At 40.7% G+C, this 21734-nt stretch overlaps 1 protein-coding gene and 1 non-coding gene across 2 annotated transcripts in view; both read right to left on the bottom strand.

Annotated features, from left to right (window-relative positions):
• LOC129242158 (protein Skeletor, isoforms B/C) overlaps positions 1-21734 on the bottom strand; it is a 167672-nt gene that overhangs the window by 77142 nt on the left and 68796 nt on the right. The window contains exons 2-3 of the mRNA XM_054878723.1: positions 9422-9498; positions 3938-4089 (exon numbers count right to left, since the gene is read on the bottom strand). Coding sequence (XP_054734698.1) covers positions 3938-4089; positions 9422-9498 — 229 coding nt within the window. The remainder of the gene's footprint in view (positions 1-3937; positions 4090-9421; positions 9499-21734) is intronic.
• Positions 5836-6001, bottom strand: LOC129236635 (U1 spliceosomal RNA). Its single transcript, XR_008581692.1, has one exon. It is a non-coding gene; the product is annotated as a U1 spliceosomal RNA (small nuclear RNA).

Here is a 21734-nt window from a genome sequence, read left to right as displayed (position 1 = left end):
AAGAAGGTGGAAATGTGCGGGCGCATACCCACAAGCATGCATTGCTCAGCTGACAAGTGCAGATAAGCGAGGATAAGGATGGCTTAATTTGTGTATGTGGCAACTAAAAGGGGTCCTGCAAACATTAGTTGTAAACTGAAAATAAATCCTTTGGCAGTAACCTTCAAGTGACATTTGCAATGCATTATGCGAATATAAGTAATACCTGCTTGAACGCATACATACGCAAGTCATGATTTTTTTTTTGTTTTTCGAAAAATTATGTAAAATATCTGTTTAAAATTTGAACAACCATCTGGTAGGCTAATAAGCGCCAATATATTCAGTGCGCTATGAAGTTCAAAATTTTGCAATGTTTTTGTGCTATTGTATGTATGTGTGCATTTTATCACACATGTATACATATGTACCATATGTATGTGAGAGCAAACGATGGTAGCGCTACATTCATATTTATATAATATACGTTCATATCTTTCTGTGTATGTGCATATGAATGCGCGCGTGTATGTGTGAGTATATTCATGTATGTATATGCGCATGTGTGTATGTATGTAATAAAAATATGCGTACCTATGCTTCGTTATGGGAGTGATGAAAAATGTTTTTAATTTTTCAAAGTGGTTCTATTGTCAGCCGTGCGTAACGTATGCGACCGCAGAATACAAAAAAGTGGCAGCGCCAGTGGCGCCGTTGTGGTACTTGGTGAGATGTGGATGTGGTGAGATAAAATTTTATTTGAATTCACGACATTAAAGCTTATTAGCCAAACACTTACAGGCCAGGGAAATATAGGAATTTTTTTTCTTCTTTTTTGTTAAAATCGGTGACTTTTTATTTTGTTCGAAAAATAGTTAGTTCTCCATAAATACCTATTTTCTATTCTTAAAAAGGCTCAAACCTATTATTGCAAAGAAACTCCTCTGGAAATCACACGTTGAAACAAAGACATCCAAAGCACTGACAGCCTTCAGGCAGTGCAAGAGTGGTTTTGGGAAAACATTCTACGGATCTACACGGCCATGTTAAGACCTATTATCACCTATGCATCAGTGGTCGGGATGAGTAGACTCCCTCTCATGGGAGTGAGGAGGACCTAATCGAGACTACAACGCAGTGTGGCAATCTGTTGCGTCGGAGCTTTTCCGACTGCTTCAAGCCCGACATTAGATGCTCTGATGAGTCGATAATGTTTTCATCTTGAGGCCATCTGCAGGCTGAAACACAATAGGAATTGGAAGATTTCGCGTTTTCACGGATGGCTCCAGGAGCGAGCACGGCTCCGACTCTGGGCTCTACGTGGAATCCAGCGGGAAAAAACTGCACTTCACTTCAAGCGGAGGTGTATGCTGTCCAAGAAGCGATAAACTTTGTTGTGGAAAACAAATGGAGAGGTAGATCTATACGTGTCTGCAGCGACAGCCAAGCTGCGCACATGGCCTTAAACAGCCCCCAACCACTTCAAGGGTAGTCGAGTACTGTAAATCCAGGCTGAACTATGTCGGTAGACATAGTTACTATACTAACATGGGTCCCGGGGACACATGGGGTTTCGTGGGTAACGAGACCTCTGACGCTTTAGCTCTGGCCAGGAGCCCGTTCGGCCACTCCCTTCTGCATCCATCAAAGCCACGGTGAGCAAACGAGTTACTCTAACCCACAAGTGAGCTTGGCAGGCTGAGAGAGACTGCAGATGGACAAAACTGATGCTACGTGTCATGTCCGACCGATTATCGCAGTTCCTCCTGCCACTAAGCAGAGGGGACTGCAGGCAGCTGATTGGACTGATGACGGGCCACTTTCTACGGGCAAAGCACATGGAAAAGATAGGCATCTCAGACAGGGCACTCTGCCCAGCATGTGGAGATGAGGATGAGGCGGTGGACCACTTTCAAAGGGTCACTTTCAAAGGGCCACTTTCAAAGGGAATCCGATCAGTACAATGGGATAATTAAAGTATTAAAAAGTATATCCCGACAAAAAAAAGCAAAAAAAAAAATTGTATCTAGAAAATTAATACCCACACACCAGTTTGGACTGCGTGAGCACCATTAGATTATTGAGCAGTTCAATTCTGTGGTTGTCATTTTAGACATAACAAAAGCATTTGATAAAATCTGGCATGTAGACCTGTTAGACAAGCTCAAAATTAATCTGCCTCACTGGTATTACATGGTAGGGTTCACTGGCTCAAGGTAGTGCTCTGAGACCGGTCCTATATACTTTATTTATTGCCAATCTATCCTTGACAAAAGGTACGCACACAGCTACATATGCGGCTGACACGGTTGTAATGGCCAAAAGTGATCTTGCGCTACTGTCAAATACCCCAAGCTGATCAGGCAAAATATCATCGTATTCAACTCGATAGACGGCTAACACGGCTTCCACATATACATATGTCTACATTTTTTTTGCTGGAATGTTGATACAACTGTCCTCTATAGTGACGAAGAGTTTGAGCAATCTGCCAATTAGCTCGTTTTTGGCATTTAATTATATCAGTCAACCGCAAGTGTGCTCTGCGATTTTGATATGGATAAAATTATCGAACAAAAAATGTGTCTTAAATTTTATGTTTTGAACGAGATTTCGTGTGCCGAATCGTTTAAAATGTAGTAGAAAGCCTATGGCGAGTGTACTTTATCAAAAACACGGGTATACGTGTGGTATAAGGCTTTTGCAGAGGGCCTAGAAGTCGAGAAGCCTCCAACGGATGAAAAGGTCGACAAAGTCAAGGATATGCTGCTGGAAAACCATCATCTAAGTTTGAGGGAGGGAGCTCGTGACCTTAGCGAGTCTCACGAATCAATTCGCTACATATTACACCATCAAATGGGCATGGTTGTTCGACTCGTTCCAAGAGAGTTGAATTTCTTTCAAAGAATTCATTGGAAGAAGATGGCTGAAGACATGCTTGAGTAAGTGAATTCGGACCCAACGTTTATCCCATTCATCATAACAGGTGATGAGACGTGGGTATATGAGTTTGATATGCAAACCAGTCAACAGACACATGAGCCGAAACCCAAAAATTAAGTCAAAGTCGGTCAAAAGTGAAAGTTATGCTACTCGTTTTCTTTGATTCTGGTCTAGCCCGTGGTATTGTGCACTCGGAATTCATTCCAAATGGTTCTACGGTAAATAAAGAATATTATTTGGAAGTTATGTGACGTTTGAGAGAGAATGGATCTCGCACCATAAAAAGGCACCACCACGACACAAGGCTCGTATTGCTAACACTTTTTTGACCAAAAACTGGACATATATCATAAAACAACTACCCTATTCACCGGATTTAGCCCCCTGTGACTCTTTTCTTTTCCCGAAACTTAAATTGCCACTCCGCGGACGCCGCTTTGAGTCGATAGAGGCCACTAAGAAGAATTCGCTGAAGGAGCTGAAGAAGATCCCTTAAACGCATTTAAAAGGTGCTTCGATGACTGGACTAATTTTTGGCATATGTATATTGCTTCGAATGGAGCCTATTTTGAAGGCGTCAAAATAAATTTTGATGATAAAACAATTATTTTGCGTTTTATTGAACAATTCCTGGTACTTTTTTGACAGAATGTAAAGCAAAATTATATTATATTAAAAAAACTATGTCAATAAATGTTTCAGAACTACTCAAATACTCCTTAGTGATATCATTTTTATATGCAAATGCATTTTCACATAAATACATACATACATACATGCATACATACAATTGTATTTTTCACTATTTTTGCTTATAGCGGCAAAGAGGCAGCATCAGCATATTGCAACTAAATGGCAAGTGAGCACTCCTAAATACCTACACACGTACACCCTTACATACTTACATATACTGACATATGCATTAATGTGTGCGTGCGTTCAAACTCAAATGCGCATATTAATATTTACATAAGTATAAGTACATTGTTTTTGTATCGCTCACAAGTGTACTTACATGCCAGCGTACTCTTCTGGATATGGTATGATGTATCCTTCGGGACTGGGGCGTGGAGTTTTACCAACCCAGAAGAAAGCATCCGGTCCCGTGCCGTCATACGCAAAGGATTTTATGAAGAGCGTAGATTCGTCGACTGCATAAACGGTACCCTGAGGGAGATATTGAAGTGATATTAGAATAAACTGAAAAATACTAAATTGGAATGCATAAAAAATGAAATCAAATAAAATAAATGGAATTCGACTGCAACCGAACTTTTAATATTAAATCTATGTAAATGCTTTTATTGGTTAGGACTTGACGAAAGTTGGGTAAGCTAACCTGATTCAGCTGCTATCAATAAATATTATAAAGGGTTATCCAATACATTCGATGAGGCGGCCTTTGGAGAAGAAGAAGATACTGCACGTTGTCAACGACCCATACCGTAGATGAGGGAACAATGAGCTGCATGAGCTTTATGGCGATATAGAGATACTATAATATAACGAATAAAGATTAAAAGACGAAGGGCGCTCGTGAGAAATGTCAGATGTAGAAAGACTTGACTTCATCGGGTGTATTCAATTGGCTCCGGTTAGCACGAGAAAGAAACGAAATAAACTGAGCCAAAATTGCTTAAGTAGCTATAACGAGAATAAAGACGAGGAGAGAGATGTAATCCAATCGAAGAGTTTGAGCTTCAACTGTAAACAGAGCCATTCGTGTGTATAATATTCTTAAAGTACTCAATTAAATTCACAATAATGCCAATCGGTATAATTTTCAGTTACTCGACCCCAAAAACTGTTATAATAAAAAAATCCATAAGTAATAAATCAAATGGTTCCTAAGGGAATTTTTTTCATGGCAGAAATACACTCGGAGGATTGCCATTGCCTGCCGAGGGGCGACAGCTATTGGAAAATAACTTGTTCTATCATTTTGCTGTTTCATGCACAGGGATTCGAACCTACACACTCCCGAATGGTAGTCAGGCACCAACCCGGCTACGGCGGCCGTTATAGAAAAAGAATCTAGTGGCTGACATCCTCCAATATGGCAAGAATGTGGCTGACAGCTGAGTCATCCTCATAAATTCCTAGAGCTCCAGTGTGAAACATAGTGCCACAACGAATTTTTTCATTCTGGTCGATTTTGCGCCAATCTCTTAACTTCATTCCAGCTAAGCTGCATGGCGCGAGCTTCTGACTCCAACAGTCGTCTCCAGTATTCGCTGGTCTTCCACGTCGGCGGTTTCTCGGGGTCTCTATTCAATGGCGGCTCTTGTTAAGTGCTCATTTCCTCTGCGTAGAACAAAGCCAATCCAGCTCCAGAATATTTTGAGAATTTTTCGAAGGCATCTGTTAACAATTCTTAAGCAGAATACGACGAAACGCTTTACCCAGTTCACAAGAAGGATATTACCATGCAATCTACGCCTACTACTCTCGAGAATCAGTTTTCGTGATACCTTCTTTCATAGCACTAAACCCCATCTTACATGAACTGATTGAAACTTACGATGAAACTAATGAGAGTCCTATGTAAATGAATTCACACCACCGTTCTGTTACGTAGTATCGTAGATCGATGTTTCATCGTGGCAGCTGATAAGGGCGTGTGTTTACGTTGGTGAGTGTGAGCACCATTATAAATAGTATAGCTGTAGACCAGGTATTTTTACTTCAACTTCTCATATATATCACACGCCAAATATTGAAAAAATAACATCCCTTAGTCGACTTTAGACGCAGATTTCATACAGCACTAAGAGGAGTTACCTCCATATCGTACCTCTAATCAACATGATATAATAGTTATTATATTTTTCTGTGCATAAAAAATTTAATGTAGTCAAACAAATCCAGAAAACCTTTTTCAAAATATAACTGATTATCTAATATATTCAAAATGTCGGGACGGCGCGTACGCTCTTCCCGGCTACCAAAAATTACACGCACAAGTTATTCACATTAGGAATAATCGCAGAGGTCAACCCAATCGAATGTGCAATGATCAAGTCTCGCTCCGGAGGAACCGCCTTTGTGATCACGGTTCACCTCTACGCCAGGTAAGTATGCTTTTCTTCGCTCAAGGCAGAGTACTTAAGTCGGATCACTCACAAAGTGGTTGGGAATTACTAACAGAAGGATGCGTAGGTATTCAACGATGAACGAAAAGGATATTCTTAAAAAGGCTCTCATAAGCATGCTCGTGTGTACCTACACACTCACAATTGTCTACGACTGTGTATGAGATCATGCAATGGGGGTAGGGTAAATGAAACAAAATTTGCTGCAGTTTTAAGTTTTCACAATGCAGATTCAACATGCAAATATTAAAAAAAAATCAAAAGTATTTATGGAGATCACTTATCACAAGATAATTTATCACGAATTTTATTTTTACAGATCTACAGGACTTTTATTATTTTATTGCAATTTTCGAGTGAAGTTGAATTCATTGCAACAATTGTAAGAAGACTTCATTAAAAAAGTGATAGTTATCATAAATGTTAGTTTTCATAATAGTAGACTTTCCCTCTATTTAAAGTTCTTGTCGAGACATCAGTGAAATTGGTGCGGAAGTAAACGCAAGACTCCAGAGTTTCACAATTCATATGCGAATCAAATTGTTTGACAGTAGACTCACGAATTTTCTAATAACTCTTCTAAGAAAGAACCATCTAAAGGGCCATCTAAGTAGGCAAAACACGCCTTCAAACTAGGTTTCCCTGAGAAGAAAAAGTGTAGCTAAACTTTGGTCCCGCCGAGTGAAGTGCACAAACATATCGTCCATCACTCGGCGGGACCAGAGCCTAGCTACACGTGGAACAAAAGTTGCGGGGTATGTACGGCATTTGATGACAACTAGTTAGCTTCTATTTTTCTTTTATAGATTTGCACGTTGGCAACGGCGAATATCGCAGACGATGGAACGATGAGCTGTATGAGCTTTTCGACGACATAGACAGAGCACGGTCATGTCGTCCGAATGGAAACAAACGCTCCGGCTTTGAAAGTATTTGATGCGGTACCAGCTGGTGGTAGCAGAGGAAGAGGAAGGCCTCCTCTACGTTGGAAAGATCTGAAGGAGAAGGAATTGGCTTCACATGGTGTGTGCAATTGGCGCCGGTTAGCACGAGAAAGAAACGACTGGCGCACTTTGTTAAACTCGGCAAAAATCGCGTAAGCGGTTATCGCGTCAATTAAGAAGAAGAAGTTAGCTTTTATTTTGAACAAAATTTAATGAAACTTCACGAATTTTTTGCACTACATTGACTTATTAAATATCTATAAAATCATTCAATCAAATTTCCATTAGCTGCAACAACCTCCTCGATCTGGGTCCGGCAACGATTGCATGCCCGAATCAAATGCTCCTTATTCATATTGACTATAACGGTATTAATTGCAACCTTCCTAGAAGAATTGGTTTTATCAGGATGCTTATTGATTTCTCTCTCAATTGCGTACCATACGAAGTAATCCAGGGCGTTAAGGTCTAGGGAGTTACGCGGTTATAAGCTAGGTGTTGAGTAGTCATGGAAATTTTCAGCCATCTAATCTTGTGCCGCATTAGCTTTGTGGAGTAGGGTCTTGCTGAAAGATATATGAGCTGTCACTGCGTACGCTATTAATCCAGGGTTTCACTACTGCCTATAGAATTCATTCGAAATCCTTGAGTAAAGAAGCGTGATAGCACGACATGTCATTTGTTGCTCACAACACCTAGAACCATAACCGTGACGAGAAAATTCGTGTGTATGGCAAGAGGAATTGTCGAATTCGAACATATCTGTGATTTTTGCAGTTGATCTTTTAGTCTTGGTCAAAAATTTTTTTCAGAAAAAAACCATAACATCTTAGGCGCATCAGGGTGTGTTATTTTGTTTGGAAAGCGTTTTGATCGCATGACTCGCTGTTCCCGTGTTTGCTCCGATATAAACAATATTCTTCGCATAACTTTATAGACAACTCGGCGGATAAGACCCTCAGATACATTAAGTTCCCTCGCAAGATCCCTCGTTGATTTTCAAGAGTTCTCATCAATGATCGTTTGCACTTGTTGAATAAATTTTGCAGATCGGACAGTGTCAGAATGTTCCTCGTGTTTTTTATGTTTTGCAACAGTTACCTGGTGCTTCCATTTCACGGCGAACCTTATGAACGAATGAATGGGCGCACTTAGGAAAATTAAAGATTTCCAAATAGGCATGATTTGCGAATTTGGAACTGATGACTGCATGTCTCTTAATTTCTTGAATTAAGTTGTAGTCCTCCATGTCCTTATCTGAAAAAGAATAAACAGAAAAATAATGGTTTCGGAAAGTTATAGCCACATATAAGTAGGCATGTCCGTGGGTGGGCCGAGAAGCAGCAAATGTAGGCTACTAATTAGTGTCATTACATCCACTCAGCTGTATGCAGCACCAGTATGCGTAAAATCCTTGGAGGTAAAGGCATATGTATAGAAGGCCACATGAGGCCTTGTACAGACTCTGCGCACTGAGGGTGATAAGCGCATACAAAACCACCTTGGACGAAGCTGCAATGGTGATCACCCAACGATATATTGGCGGAAGAGCGAACAAGAGTTTACGTGCTAAAAGAACAGGGTCACACTAACATAGCAGCGATCCATACTTGACAAGACAGTGGGTTATATCCTTTCTAAACTGGCAGGAGTGTTGGGAAAACTTCACAAATAGAAGGATGGAAATATGCGCTCATCCTAAACATAGAGAAATTGCCAAATCGAAGCAATGATGAGTTTAGCTTCCATCTAACACCATACAGAAGATCCGATAGCACCACAAAACATAGCGGTAGCTGAGCAGACGATACTTGAAAAAGAAACGGACTCTGGGAGGAGGTGGACAGGTCCAACTAGGGTGGTTTCATTCGGATATAAACAAAACTGGAGAGGATTAAAGTACATGCAACTTTTGACTGACTGCATGTAAAGAGTAACTAACGTAGAGCCTAGTCTTCAACCGCCTCCCGACGATTTACTTAGCGGTAGTACCGGGAGGGGATCGGTGCATTGGCACTAGTTCGGGTTAAATTCCCACACTGACGAGGTAACGGCTTCGATGCTTCCTCCTCGTAGAACAAAATATGTCTCCAAATACGGTATGCACCCTGTATACGGTTTAGTCCGCATTCAGCGTTCAGATTTCAGCTAAAACGGCTACTCCAGTTCGCCAAAAAAACAATTATTTTTGGCAACATAAACGCATTCTTTACTATATATCTACCCATGTGAGACCTTCTTTTGACCTACCGGCTGACACAACCTAGCACAACAAAATCATGTGTTGTTGTAAAAAAAAACATTACAAGTTACAAGTAAAATAAATATTTTTAGCAGAAATCAAACTCAATGAAGTCAAAATCTCAATGAGTGAGTTCCGGTTTCATTGGTATAAGACTGTATCTTGTAAATATTTGCCTCGATTTCATGAGAGAAATAAATTATAAATCTTTGCAAACTTACCCTTATCCCGTGTGCGAAGTTGGTGAATTGTCCGATGTAGCGACCGTAGTAGGGCTCTGGTGGTGCACGCCCTGAAGCTGTAATGAAAAATACAAAAAAATCAATTGGAACATTTTACATACAATTCACCTTTCTCACAGCAGTCAATAAATTACATTATATACTTCATAAAAGTGCATACTTATTTACATATATACGAGAATGTATGAGTTATTAACTACACACATACATATGCAAATATCTTATTTTCTAAGTAGCTTTCAAGGCGTAGTGGAGACAAAGAAGGCATTTTGAGATTAAAAGTGGAACAAAGGTAAAGCTGGTTGTTGCACATTTACTACAAAAACAAAAATACAAGCGCTACTAAGCATCAGCGACAAAGAAAAGCTATGCAATAATAGCAAAAAATAAAAAAAGAGAAATGAATAAAATAAAGTTAAATTATGAGCAACCACAACACAAACTAATCCTACAGAGTTTGTGTAAAAACTTTCCTTATTTTCTTTGTTTTACATGCAATGCGAATTAAATTCGCTTTTTGCCTGCGCAAAACAGTTGCTTACACAGCTACTTGAATTTTATGGGGAAAAGTAAAAGCTCATTAAAAGTACGGCGCTGCATTATGAATATATTTTCAGTTGACTTACAAAGTGTTTACGCTTGAAAGTGATTGATTACCATATCCCAGAGCACATCGAATCCCAATTATCTCTAGTGCAACACGCTTACCTGAAAGGGAAATCCACAGAATCAGCCGCACACGAGGTTGTAGGGACTGTGGAAAAATCTCTGGAGAGCAAGCAATTCACTTTGGCGGCCTTCATAGATATAGAGGATGCTTTTAAAAACATTAGGGCGGAGTCAATTGTCAATGTGTTAGATAGACTAGAGGTGAGAAAACCCATCTGTTTGTCGATCTCGTCTCCGCTTGGCTTCAGGGAAGTTAATGCGGTTGCAAGAGGGGCTAAAGTCACTAGATTCAGGCACAGGGGAGGCCGCCGGGTGGTGTCCTTTCGCTCCTCCTTTGGCTAGATGCTATTGACGAAGTTCTGAAAAGGTTAAATAAGGGTGGGGGTAAGGTAGTAGCATACACTGAGGACTTTGTCCTAATGGTATCGAGACCGTTTGGCTCAGTCTTGGCTGAGATTTTGGAAAGGTCACTGTGTACTCAGTCGCTGCCTTCGAGTTAACTCTGACAAAATTTAGATGGTGCTATTTACCAGTAAATGTAAATCTCCACACTTTAGACTTCCCAAATTAAACAAACACGTTCTCCCGCTTTCTTCGGAAAATAGTTATCTTAGAGTGATATTTGACTCCAAACTCCATTGGAATCTACACTTGCAACAACGAGTAAAGAAGGCCATTATAGCTTTCTACTACTGCAAATCTATGTTCGGCAAAAAATGGAACTCAAGCCACAGATGTATGTACAACGCAGTGGTTCTACTAATTTTAATGTAAGGATCCCTGGTTTGGTGGGAAGCTCTTCGAAAGGGCTATAATATCAGTAAACTGGGGAGGGTGCAAAGGACTGTATGTATTGGGATCACTGGAACATGTAAAACTTGCCCCAGTGCTACCCCGAATGCCGATTTGCACTTACTTCCCATCGACTTTTACGTTATTTCCATCGCTGCTCGAAGTGCAATCAGGTTAAGGGAGGTTGATCTGTGGAGGCAATCTCTCAAGAGACATGGGGGCATTCTTGGGCCCTTAACACCGTATTCTTTTGAACTTCTAGACTAGAGTTTGAGGGTGGTGCTAGGACAATCTTTTCAAATAGGCAGAATTGGCTCAAGGGGAAAATCTGCACCGAAGCTGGCACATCTGTCCTCACTGATGGCTTCAAGATGGAATCGGGAGTCGGAGAGGGTTTTTTCTCTAAATCAGCCAGTTTATCCATTTCCTTAAAACTGCCGAGTACTACTAAAGTTTTTCAGGAAAAAGTCTTTTATGTATATCCTGCAGGCATTCAGAATGCTTAGGGCTTGGGACGGAGCGAGAGATAAATTAACATTTTTTCCGATAATCAAGCCGGAATCAAAGCTCTGACGATGACATGATGCAGAGCCAAACTAGTCAACTCCTGTAAAGCTATTTCGAAAACCTTTTGGCTCCAGTGCAATGGAAGAAGCACTCAGAAAGTTCTGGAGACTCTGCGTCATTCAATTTCCAAACTCGTAGCTGTGTTTACCAGCCATTGGACAATCGGCACACACGTGGAAAAACTAGGTTTACCATTTAACTCCCAGCAGAAGCGGTCCTCACAGTTCAGAGGAGGAGACTATTGAGAACTTTGGCAGCTAGTGCTATTTTTTCGACAGCCTAGGTCAGTGCGTCAACCTAAATCCCATCAATCTTCTCCATTACATCAACAGCTCTGGGTAGCTGTAGATATTTGCTGTTGGAGGTCTCAAAATAGTATTAAAACGACGCTTTAGTGCTACTTGGGGAGTGCCAGACTGGTACTTCAACCATTTCACCTACTTACGGTTGAAGGTAATGTCGTAAAAATTCCGAAAATTTTGTTTCAGTCACAACAAATTTTAGATGTTTAATGACAAATACATATCCATTATTTTTTTTATTTGTTAATTTAATATTTGGGATTTACCTGACCACCCTGTATGTGCTTGCCAAGAGTGGACAGGTATATGAATGACTTAAAACAAAAATCGCCCATTTACTCATAACGACCGACTGTGCTTCAGGTGCATGTCTGGTATTAACATAAGAAATATATATGTACGTATGCCGGTATGTATGCGCACACAAGTGCACATCTTTAATGGGTAAATGCAAAAATTTCATACAATAGCCTGTAATAATTCCCTTCATTTGGGTTTGGCGGCTCCATCAATGTAATCTTAATGCTCTTTTAATGAAGCGAATATTCCATAAAAACGAAACTCAAATTAATTCCCAGAAAACTTAGCCAACGTTTCGTTAATTGTCAATAGATATAAACATATGTATGTGCGCATGTGTAACTTGTGCCACCCAGCTGTAATAGTTTCAATGAAAATTAACCTGCATACTTCACATTAAATATACACACACATACATACATAGCCACGAACATGCATAGGTAAGGTAATTGGTAAATTTTTTATACAGCGCTCATGTGAGTAGAATCATATTTAAGTAATCATATATGCATGCATGCATGTAAATATGGAGAGTGGGTGTGGAGCGGGAGAGAGAGAGGTGTGTCAAATGCCGTTCGTTTCGGTGATTGCAAAAAAGTCACTTGCGTTTTCTCATCATTTAGCAGATTTATATGCACGAGTACTTCTCAGTTGGAGTACACACTAGTACATGCACACATACATATAATAAATGGTACGCAAATGGCTACATATTAGTTATGTATGTTTTTAAATCTATTATGTACATATGTATGTATGCATGTGTGCACTTGGGCTCGTTGAGAAGCTTTGCTGCCCAATTACTAGTGATGACTGGGGAAATGCTTGTACGAGTATTACTTCGCAATTTTTAATCACCAAATTGTTTTCTATACTCACATATAGTATATGGGTACATACATATATACGTACATACACATCGATCATTTGCTCGTAGAATGTCATAATTAAAAAAGTCAATATCTCTAGAAATCCAGAAAACACTTTTAAAGGTTGGAATTTGTCATTCCCTACAGAAGTAAATTAAATACTTATTTTTTATAATGAGGCACTGTTAATAGAGACGGCCTTACATTTTTTTACATATCCAAAATAACAGCTGGGCGTCTACTCTGTAATGCGAGCCGAAAGAAAACTTTATTGAAAAAATGTTTTGTATGTATTTGATCGATTTAAAAGCTGCATCTGACAGCAAGAAGTTGCCTATATGCCGCATGTCTGAATTTGGTACTCGTATCGCCGCAAAACTAATGCGGCTATGCAAAATGGCGTTGCTGAATACCAACAGCGCCATCAAAATTGGATCTGCACGTTGGTGCCGGCGAGTATAGTTGGTGATGGATCAATGAGCTTTACGAGATCATAGACATAGCGCAGCGAACAAAGATCCAGATCCTTGGTTGGATGGGTCATATCATCCGAATGGTTACAAACGCTACGGTCCGGAAAGTTTACGATGCGGTACCAGCTGGTGGTAGCAGAGGAAGAGGAAGGCCTCCTTTGCGTTGGAAAGATCAGGTGGAAATGGGCTTGGCTTCACTTAGTATGTCCAACTGGCGCTGGTTAGCACGAGAAAAAACGACTAACGCGCTTTGTTAAACTAAACCAAAATCGCTCAAGTGGTTATCGCGCCAATCAAGCAGAAGTAGTAAGTTCAGTATGCTCAAAATTTGCGGATTCGTTTTTTTTTCAGTATTAGGGCGAAAGAAAAATTCGTATTGTTTATTTTTTAAGTTATTAGCTTATCGGTTTTCAAGAGAATTCTATGCAAAGCCTTACAATGGAAGCAAAAGGAAAAGAAATTGACATTGGCGATAGGAAAATAATAATAAAATTGTCAAGAAAAGGTCAAAACTATCGGGAAATGGGAAGTACAGCAGACAGGGCATGGACATCAGTTCGGACAGAAATACAAAATTATTAAATTTAATATTAAATTATAACTTAAAGGCCAAGAGCATGGTGTCCTTGTAAATTACAAAAAAAAACAGTGAAAATCGGGGGGCTTGTGAAGAGATATGTAAAGATAACTGCTTCAAAAGTGAGAGATGAAAGAAGGAATAATTTTCAGCAATTTATATTAGTGCCTCAACTGCGTGAAGAGTCTTAAGAAAATTCGGCCATTACACCAGATTTGCTAGGAAGAGCCATGTATGGTATTTATGGTTTTATACCTGATAGAAATTTGATATAATAAAGTGAAAGTTTCAAATGGTTGATTTATTGATTTTTGACAGTTTTTTCTTCTGGCGGTGTTGAGTTTTTTCCCCATTAAAAAAATGTGCAATAGGCGTTAAATGTAGAAAATGCACAAGATCGCGATCGAAAAAAATTTCAAAAATTAGTGTAATTTTCAACCTATTAGAAACTTGCACTTTTTTATACAAAAATTTAATGAACTAAAAATTGTATACTTCTAATCTTTTCCGAAATTCTGAAATGTTGATGAAAATTTGTTCAATTAAAAAACAAAAATTATGAAATTCGAAATTTTATAGAATTTTTAGAATTTTTTTTTTTTATGAAAATTTGCAGAAGTAAAAAAAACAATTTAGAAAAAAATTTAGAGAAGAATTTGAAATTTTGATCAAAAATTCGCCCAGTTTTTGAAGAAAAGATTTTATAGAAAATTCAAAACTTTGCTTTATATGCTTATTGATGTAAAATGAACTATGTTTTTATAAAAAAAAATACTGAAATTACATAACAAATTAATAAATAGTCAAAACTTATCAATATGTGGTGCACACTTTCTCTAGACGCTAACAGTATTTACATACATGTAGCGAAGTCCCCGACGAAGTGCCAATCAAATTGATTCAAAAGACTGAAAGTATCTGACCGCAGCATCCGCCGCATACTGAAAAATGGTCTCAAAGTCAAGCCTCACAAGTTCCTAAAGGCGCATGACCTCACACCAAAGCAGCAACAAGTCAGATTTGAGAGAGCGAAGGAGTTGCTTCGCTTTGCCAAAAGTGTTCGATTTCCGAACATTGTGCTTTCTGACGAGAAAAATTTTCAACTTGAGCAGTTCATACGAGAATTTGAGTCATCGATTGGCCACCAGGAGGTAGCACCCGCCACACGTAATACTTTAGGCCGCTATGACCGCAGATGGGCACTCTCGAATCGTTCTCATCGAGCCTGGCGTCAAGGTAAATGAGAAATATTGTCAGAACAGTTTTCTGGAGGTTGCTTTGAAGCCGTGGGCAGATACACATTTCGGTGGCAGAGCATGAACGTTTCAACAGGACTCCGTACCGTCTCACAAAGCTCGAGTGAACTAAGAATGGCTAAAAAAAACAGTTCCGAACTTCATAACGTCCACACAATGGCCCTTAAATTCACCAGTCGCGAATCCGGTGGATTATTCTCTTTGGGCCATTTTAGAGAGCAAGGTACGAACTAAAAGATTCACCAGTCTCGAGGCGCTGAAGAAAGCCATTGCCCGCGAGTGGGCCCTAATACTTGCAAGTCACATTCGGGCAGCTTGCGATTCGTTTCTGGATCGTCTCAAGGCAAAAGGTGGAAATAGCGAACAAAAGCAAATTCATTCTTAATTTTGTATTAAAATTTTTGACTTTGAATTGAAAAAAAGGATTTTTCCGAACTAAATTTATGGCCTTTTTAATTGATTACACTTTGAGTGTCGGACCCTGTACTAAATTTCCTTTCGCATCGCATTACAGAAAAAACTTTATTTTTGTTTTACGTCACTCTTCCAGCAAACGAGTGTTTTATCCACTTGTAGGTTTATTTTTCGTAGGGGCACATATATACATATTTATGTAAAATTTACTATTTATTTTTAATACACATATTTGTGCATATACACACATGTACATGCGTACGTACATACATACAAATATTCATCATTAGAAAAATTTCGACAATTTGCGAATTGAAGGTGTGAATTATCTACATATCTGAAAAATGTGAATACGTATTCCATTGTAAAAAAATATAATTGATTTTTAATGACTTGTAAGAGGTAAAATTAAAAAAAAAAAAATACAAATGAATTTTAATGATTTATAATTGGTATTGTGAAGTACGTACGTAGATACAAAAAAAATTAAGAGTGAATACATTTTTAGCAAATCACCCTTCAACGTCCCCTGTCACCATTCATATTTTTTCTAATTGCGCATTCACCGAAAAATCTCAATGCTAAAGTCAATTAGACTTTATTTTTTTATTATTATTTATTATATTAGACAAAGAGCATGATTTTGCAAAATATCTGTTGTCAATAAATTTGTATCATATGTTAGCAATTAAGGTACAACAGTGTGTTTCTATATGCCAAATTTATCAGCTTCAAATTAAAAAAAAAGTATTCCTGGTATAGTATGGTTGGTTGACATGACCGACAGCACCGTATTCGTAGGTTGCGATAAACCGAATGTGAGTCTTTATTTGTACAAAACGGCATCTACTCGCACCAAACGCTACCATCAACGAGTCATAAGGTCTAATGAAAGCTTAGCGAATAAGGGCGAATGGCTAGTTACGTGAATAAAGGGTGGTTAAGTTTCAAGGGCCGGTGTTGATTTTGAATAAAATTCAATTTTTTTTCAATTATTGTCATTTCTCTTTATTATGATAATATTGGTATGTCCCAATTACGTGTAGAACAAAATATTGGCAAAATTGCCGCCACGGCCTCGGCGGCACACCTCCATCAGATGGTCCAAATTTTCGATGACGCTGAGGCATAATTAAGGTTCTATGCCGTTCTATGCCACATTCCCCTATGACCGGAACTGACACCCAGGGTTCCGGAGGAAGCGAACTACTAGTGGTGAAACATGGCACATTGGCTATGCCAATGGAGAGCCGAGTGAGTGTGAGTGATACACCGCCGTCGAAACGATCTGAAGCAACTGAACAAGTTGTGGAGGATGTGGAGATGGCGGACAATCTCTCAGTAGACTCAGACGGATCTCTGGTACCGAGTAAGTCTTTGATAACGGTTAAACCTGGTGCGAATCAGGTAAGTACCGGTAAGAAGACCGAAGTTATTGGAGATTCGAACGCAGGTGTTGGTCTAACCGCAAGGCAGATCAAACGAAGGAGACAGAAGGCGAGGCAAGCCGAAGCACTAGCTAAGGCAAGGACTCAAGCTCCGTCAACTTCGACACCTGTAACGGAAACGGGAAAGCGTGGCAGAACAGAGGATTCCTCTGTATCGCTGCGCTCTTCCGGAAACGAAACGGGGTCTGTGCCAACGACAGGGAAGAGGAGAAAGGCAAAGAAGAGGAAAGTCGAGAGACGGAATTCGGAAATGCCTGCATCCTCGACCCAATCCAAGGCAGACAAACCTTTGCCTGACAAGGCAGAGGCTAAGGGACCTCAAATGTCGAATGACACTCTTCCGTCAACGTCTGGCGAATCATTCGCGAGAATGGCAGCAAAGGCAATGACGGTGGAGATACATACCGACAAACAAGATGGTCTACTGTCCAAAGGGCAACAAGACTATCTTGACAGTTATCTTTGGAAAGCTATCGGTGAGTCGAAAGACGCGCCGACGTTCGAGGGGAAAAGCGTGGTGGACGGCATCGTAAAGGTGCACTGTTCCAATGCTTTTTCCCGAGAATGGCTAGAAAAAGCTATAGCAAAGATTCCAGCCTGCGAAAACAGCAAGTTTATTCTTGTTGAGAGTAGCAAAGAAAGGCTGGTACGAGCGAGTGTCTGGATTCCGGGTCCTTCCTGTAATTCAGCAGAACTCCTCAAACGCATCCGTGTTCAGAACAAGGATCTTGACACGACTCTCTGGAGAGTATACTCCTGCACCAGGCAGAAATCCGCTACCACTTCGGAGACGGGTTCCCACCTGGTACTGGGTATCGATCTTGGGTCCCTCAAGGTGCTTAAGTCGAAGTACGGTTGCCGTCCTCACCTACATCTGGGGCGGATCCAGTTCCGCGTCCAGGATAAGGTGGAGGACAAAGCGTAAATATACTCAGTCTCATGACTGAAGTAATATTTACACAGATTAATCTGCAGCATAGCAAAGCGTCTACGGCTCTCTTGTGCCGTAGGCATGCAAAACTGCAAACAAACCCACACATAATACTTATACAAGAACCATGGGTATGTCACAAGCGTATCTGTGGTCTAAGTGCTATGTCGTGGGGACAAATACTTCATTGTGAAGGGAATGTGAGACCGCGAGCATGTATTATCATGCCGAGGTTGATCGAACACACGATGTTAAAAGAGCTATGCTCTGGAGATATCGTTGCTGCAAAAATAAAGTACTGGAAAAGTGGGAACAGTGTCGAAGCTATCATAGTTGCGGCCTACCTACCCTATGACTCTGTACAGCCACCTCCTTCGAGGGAGCTAAGAGAAGTGGTCAAGTACGCAGAATCCAATAATCTGGGGCTAATAGTGGGCTGTGACGCAAATTCACAGAACATTGTGTGGGGAAGCAGCAAATGCAACCCCAGAGGTCTCAAGTTACTGGATTTTATCCTGTCATCCGATTTGGTCATTCAAAACACTGGTAACAAACCAACTTTTGTGACCAGAAGGAGACAAGAGGTGATTGATTTAACACTTACCAATAGGTCAGTTGGAAATCAAATCAACCGATGGCGAGTTTTGGAAGAGGACTCTCTTTCTGATCATCGTCTTATCGAATTCCGACTGGGAATTGACACAATATCAATACCTTCCGGTAGGAATCCTCGAAATGTGGACTGGGACAGGTATGGTGAGCTTGTAACAGAGCGATTACCAAACCTGAAAAAACTCAAATCAGCAGAAATGATTGAAGATGCGACTAAGAAATTAGAAGGTACTTTAATCAATTGCTTCGAGGAACTGTGTCCACTCAGGCAAAGCAGACAGGGGAAAGCGGTTCCTTGGTGGAACCCTGAACTGTCGAAGCTTCGTGTACGGTCCAGGAAACTTCTTAATAAGGCCTTGAAGACCAAAACAGAAGAGGACTGGGCCAATCATCGACTTACACAGAGAGAATATAAGAAGAAAGTACGGCAAGCCAAACTTGAATCCTATAGAAATTTCTGCAGTAACGTCGAAGAAATGAGGGAAACAGCGAGACTTTGTAAGGTCCTTCATTTAGACCGCTCAGTAAGGCTGGATTCCATTCGAAAACCTGATGGTTCATACACCATTTCCAAATCGGAAACGTTTAATGCTTTACTCGAAACCCACTTTCCGGGTAGTAGAAATCTCTCTGAAGGTGAGAGTGGCATGAACAACAACGGTGGCAATGGTGGAACCTCTAGGTACAGCTGGTATATTGCTAGTCGGATAGTGACAAGGGAATCGATAAGGTTTTCCTTATCTTCCTTTGAAAACTTTAAGTCCCCTGGACCTGACGGAATATATCCAGCAATGCTTAAAAAAGGAGGAGACAGGCTGATTGAGGCCCTGAAAAGGATCTTTACAGCCTGTCTTGCATTTGGTTATATACCATCCCAATGGCGACGCGTAAGAGTAGTATTTATTCCGAAACCAGGAAAAGATGACTATTCCCTAGCAAAAAGTTTTAGACCAATCAGTTTGACATCGTTCATGTTGAAAAGTCTGGAACGAGTGGTGGAGAAACATATTCGAGTGGGGGTATTGCCGAGAAGTCCACTTAGTAGAAATCAACACGCTTACCAGAGTGGAAAATCATGTGAATCAGCCTTACACGATCTTGTTAGCAAGATTGAAGCTGGGCTGGAAGCTGACGAATACACAATGGGCGTGTTCGTGGACATTGAGGGGGCTTTTGATAATGCCACTTTCGGCTCGATATGTTCTTCTGCCGAACGACACGGAGTTAATCAAGCCATTATAAAATGGATATACTCCATGCTCTCTGAGAGGCTGTTAACCGCTGGTGGGAGCGATGACGAGCAAATCACAGTCAGGGCCAAGCAAGGATGTCCCCAAGGGGGTGTTCTTTCTCCGCTGCTGTGGTGCTTCGTCGTAGACTCCCTATTAGTGGAGATGCAGGAACTCGGCTTTCATGTCCAAGCATATGCGGACGACGTCTGTGCGCTAACATCGGATAAATCCTTAAGGAGGCTTTGCACGAAAGTGCAGAGGATTCTTGACAAAATCGATGATTGGTGCATGAGACAAGGTCTTTCCGTTAATCCGAACAAAACAACCATAGTCTTGTTTACGAGAAAACGGAAATTGGATGGACTCAGTCTTCCAACACTGAAAGGTGTGACACTTGGTCTTTCCAACGAAGTTAAATATCTAGGAGTAATTTTGGATAAGAAGCTGACTTGGGAGACACACGTTTCACTGAAGGTGAATCGTGCATTGAAGATTTTTCAGCAATGCCGTAGAGCCTTTGGCAAAACTTGGGGTCTGAAACCTGCTGTGGTCCTATGGATATACACGGCACTTATCAGACCAATCATCACTTACGCTTCTGTGGTCTGGTGGCGACGGAGCATGGTTAAGTCCACAATCCGGGAACTATACAGGCTGCAAAGAAGTGTATGTTTATGCATCACGGGTGCCATGAGTACAACCTCTGGAGATGCCCTAAATGCTATGCTCGATTTGCTCCCCCTGGATCTTAAGATACAACAGGAAGCAATAAAAGCAATGTGCAGACTCCATAAATATGGTCTCTGGCACGAAGATGGAACTTCGGGACACAGAGAAATCTTTAAGTTGCTGTCGGAGCAGTGTCCACTGTTTTTGGCACCTAAAGATGACCTGATACCCACAGTTTCATTCGGAAGGAAATTTGATGTCAGATTTCCATTGCGTGAGCAATGGAGCAATCCAGGAGGCATGCAGGGAGGTTTGACGGATATTTTCTTTACCGATGGGTCCAAGACTGAAATAGGGTCTGGAGCCGGATGGTACTTAAACGATAGTAATAAGTATCACTACGCTATGGGGGGAATGGCAATTGTTTTCCAAACAGAAGTTTTTGCCATCCTAAAAGTAGCCGAATGGATAATCGAGAGGAGATGGAGCGGGAAACAGATTGGAGTCTTCAGTGACAGTCAGGCTGCATTGAAGGCCCTGGAGAACGCGAAGCAAACCTCAAAGATTGTTCAAGAATGTAAGAAGAAGCTTAATTCTGTCGCAAGACAAAACAGGCTTGTACTTATATGGGTTCCGGGACACTCCGGTGTTCAAGGAAACGAAATTGCCGACGAATTGGCCAACCGTGGATCAGCGGTGCCCCCACAGGGGCCAGAGCCAATAATCGGAATCAGTCCCGCAGGAATCAAGAACTGGATCAACGATTATGTAGGCAATCTACATAAAGAGCGATGGTCCGGTCTAGAAAGCTGCAGAACTGCAAAGTGTTTTGTGACAAGTCCGAACAGAAAACTGTCAAACTTTCTACTAAAACTTAGAAGGAAAGACATTCGGTTGATGGTCGGCATCATTACAGGACACAACCCATGGGGTCAGCATATGACCACCATTGGAATCATCGAGGACCCGGTATGCCTGTCATGCTTGGAGGAGGCGGATAGCACTGAGCACTTTCTCTGTGAGTGTCCTGCCTTTGCTAGAGCGCGACTACGGGTATTGGGTTCCGATGTCATGGGAATGGGTAATATTCGTTCTCTAAAACTGGAGGATATTTACAGATTTGCCAAAGAATCTGGAAAATTCTCACAGGACTAACTATCTCTATCTCTGTCTCTATTCTT

This window comes from Anastrepha obliqua, chromosome 1 (genome assembly GCF_027943255.1).
Source record: "Anastrepha obliqua isolate idAnaObli1 chromosome 1, idAnaObli1_1.0, whole genome shotgun sequence".
In the NCBI taxonomy this organism is placed as follows: domain Eukaryota; kingdom Metazoa; phylum Arthropoda; class Insecta; order Diptera; family Tephritidae; genus Anastrepha; species Anastrepha obliqua.
Note: the sequence above shows the minus strand (reverse complement) of the source record. Positions and strands in the feature narration are given on the sequence as shown.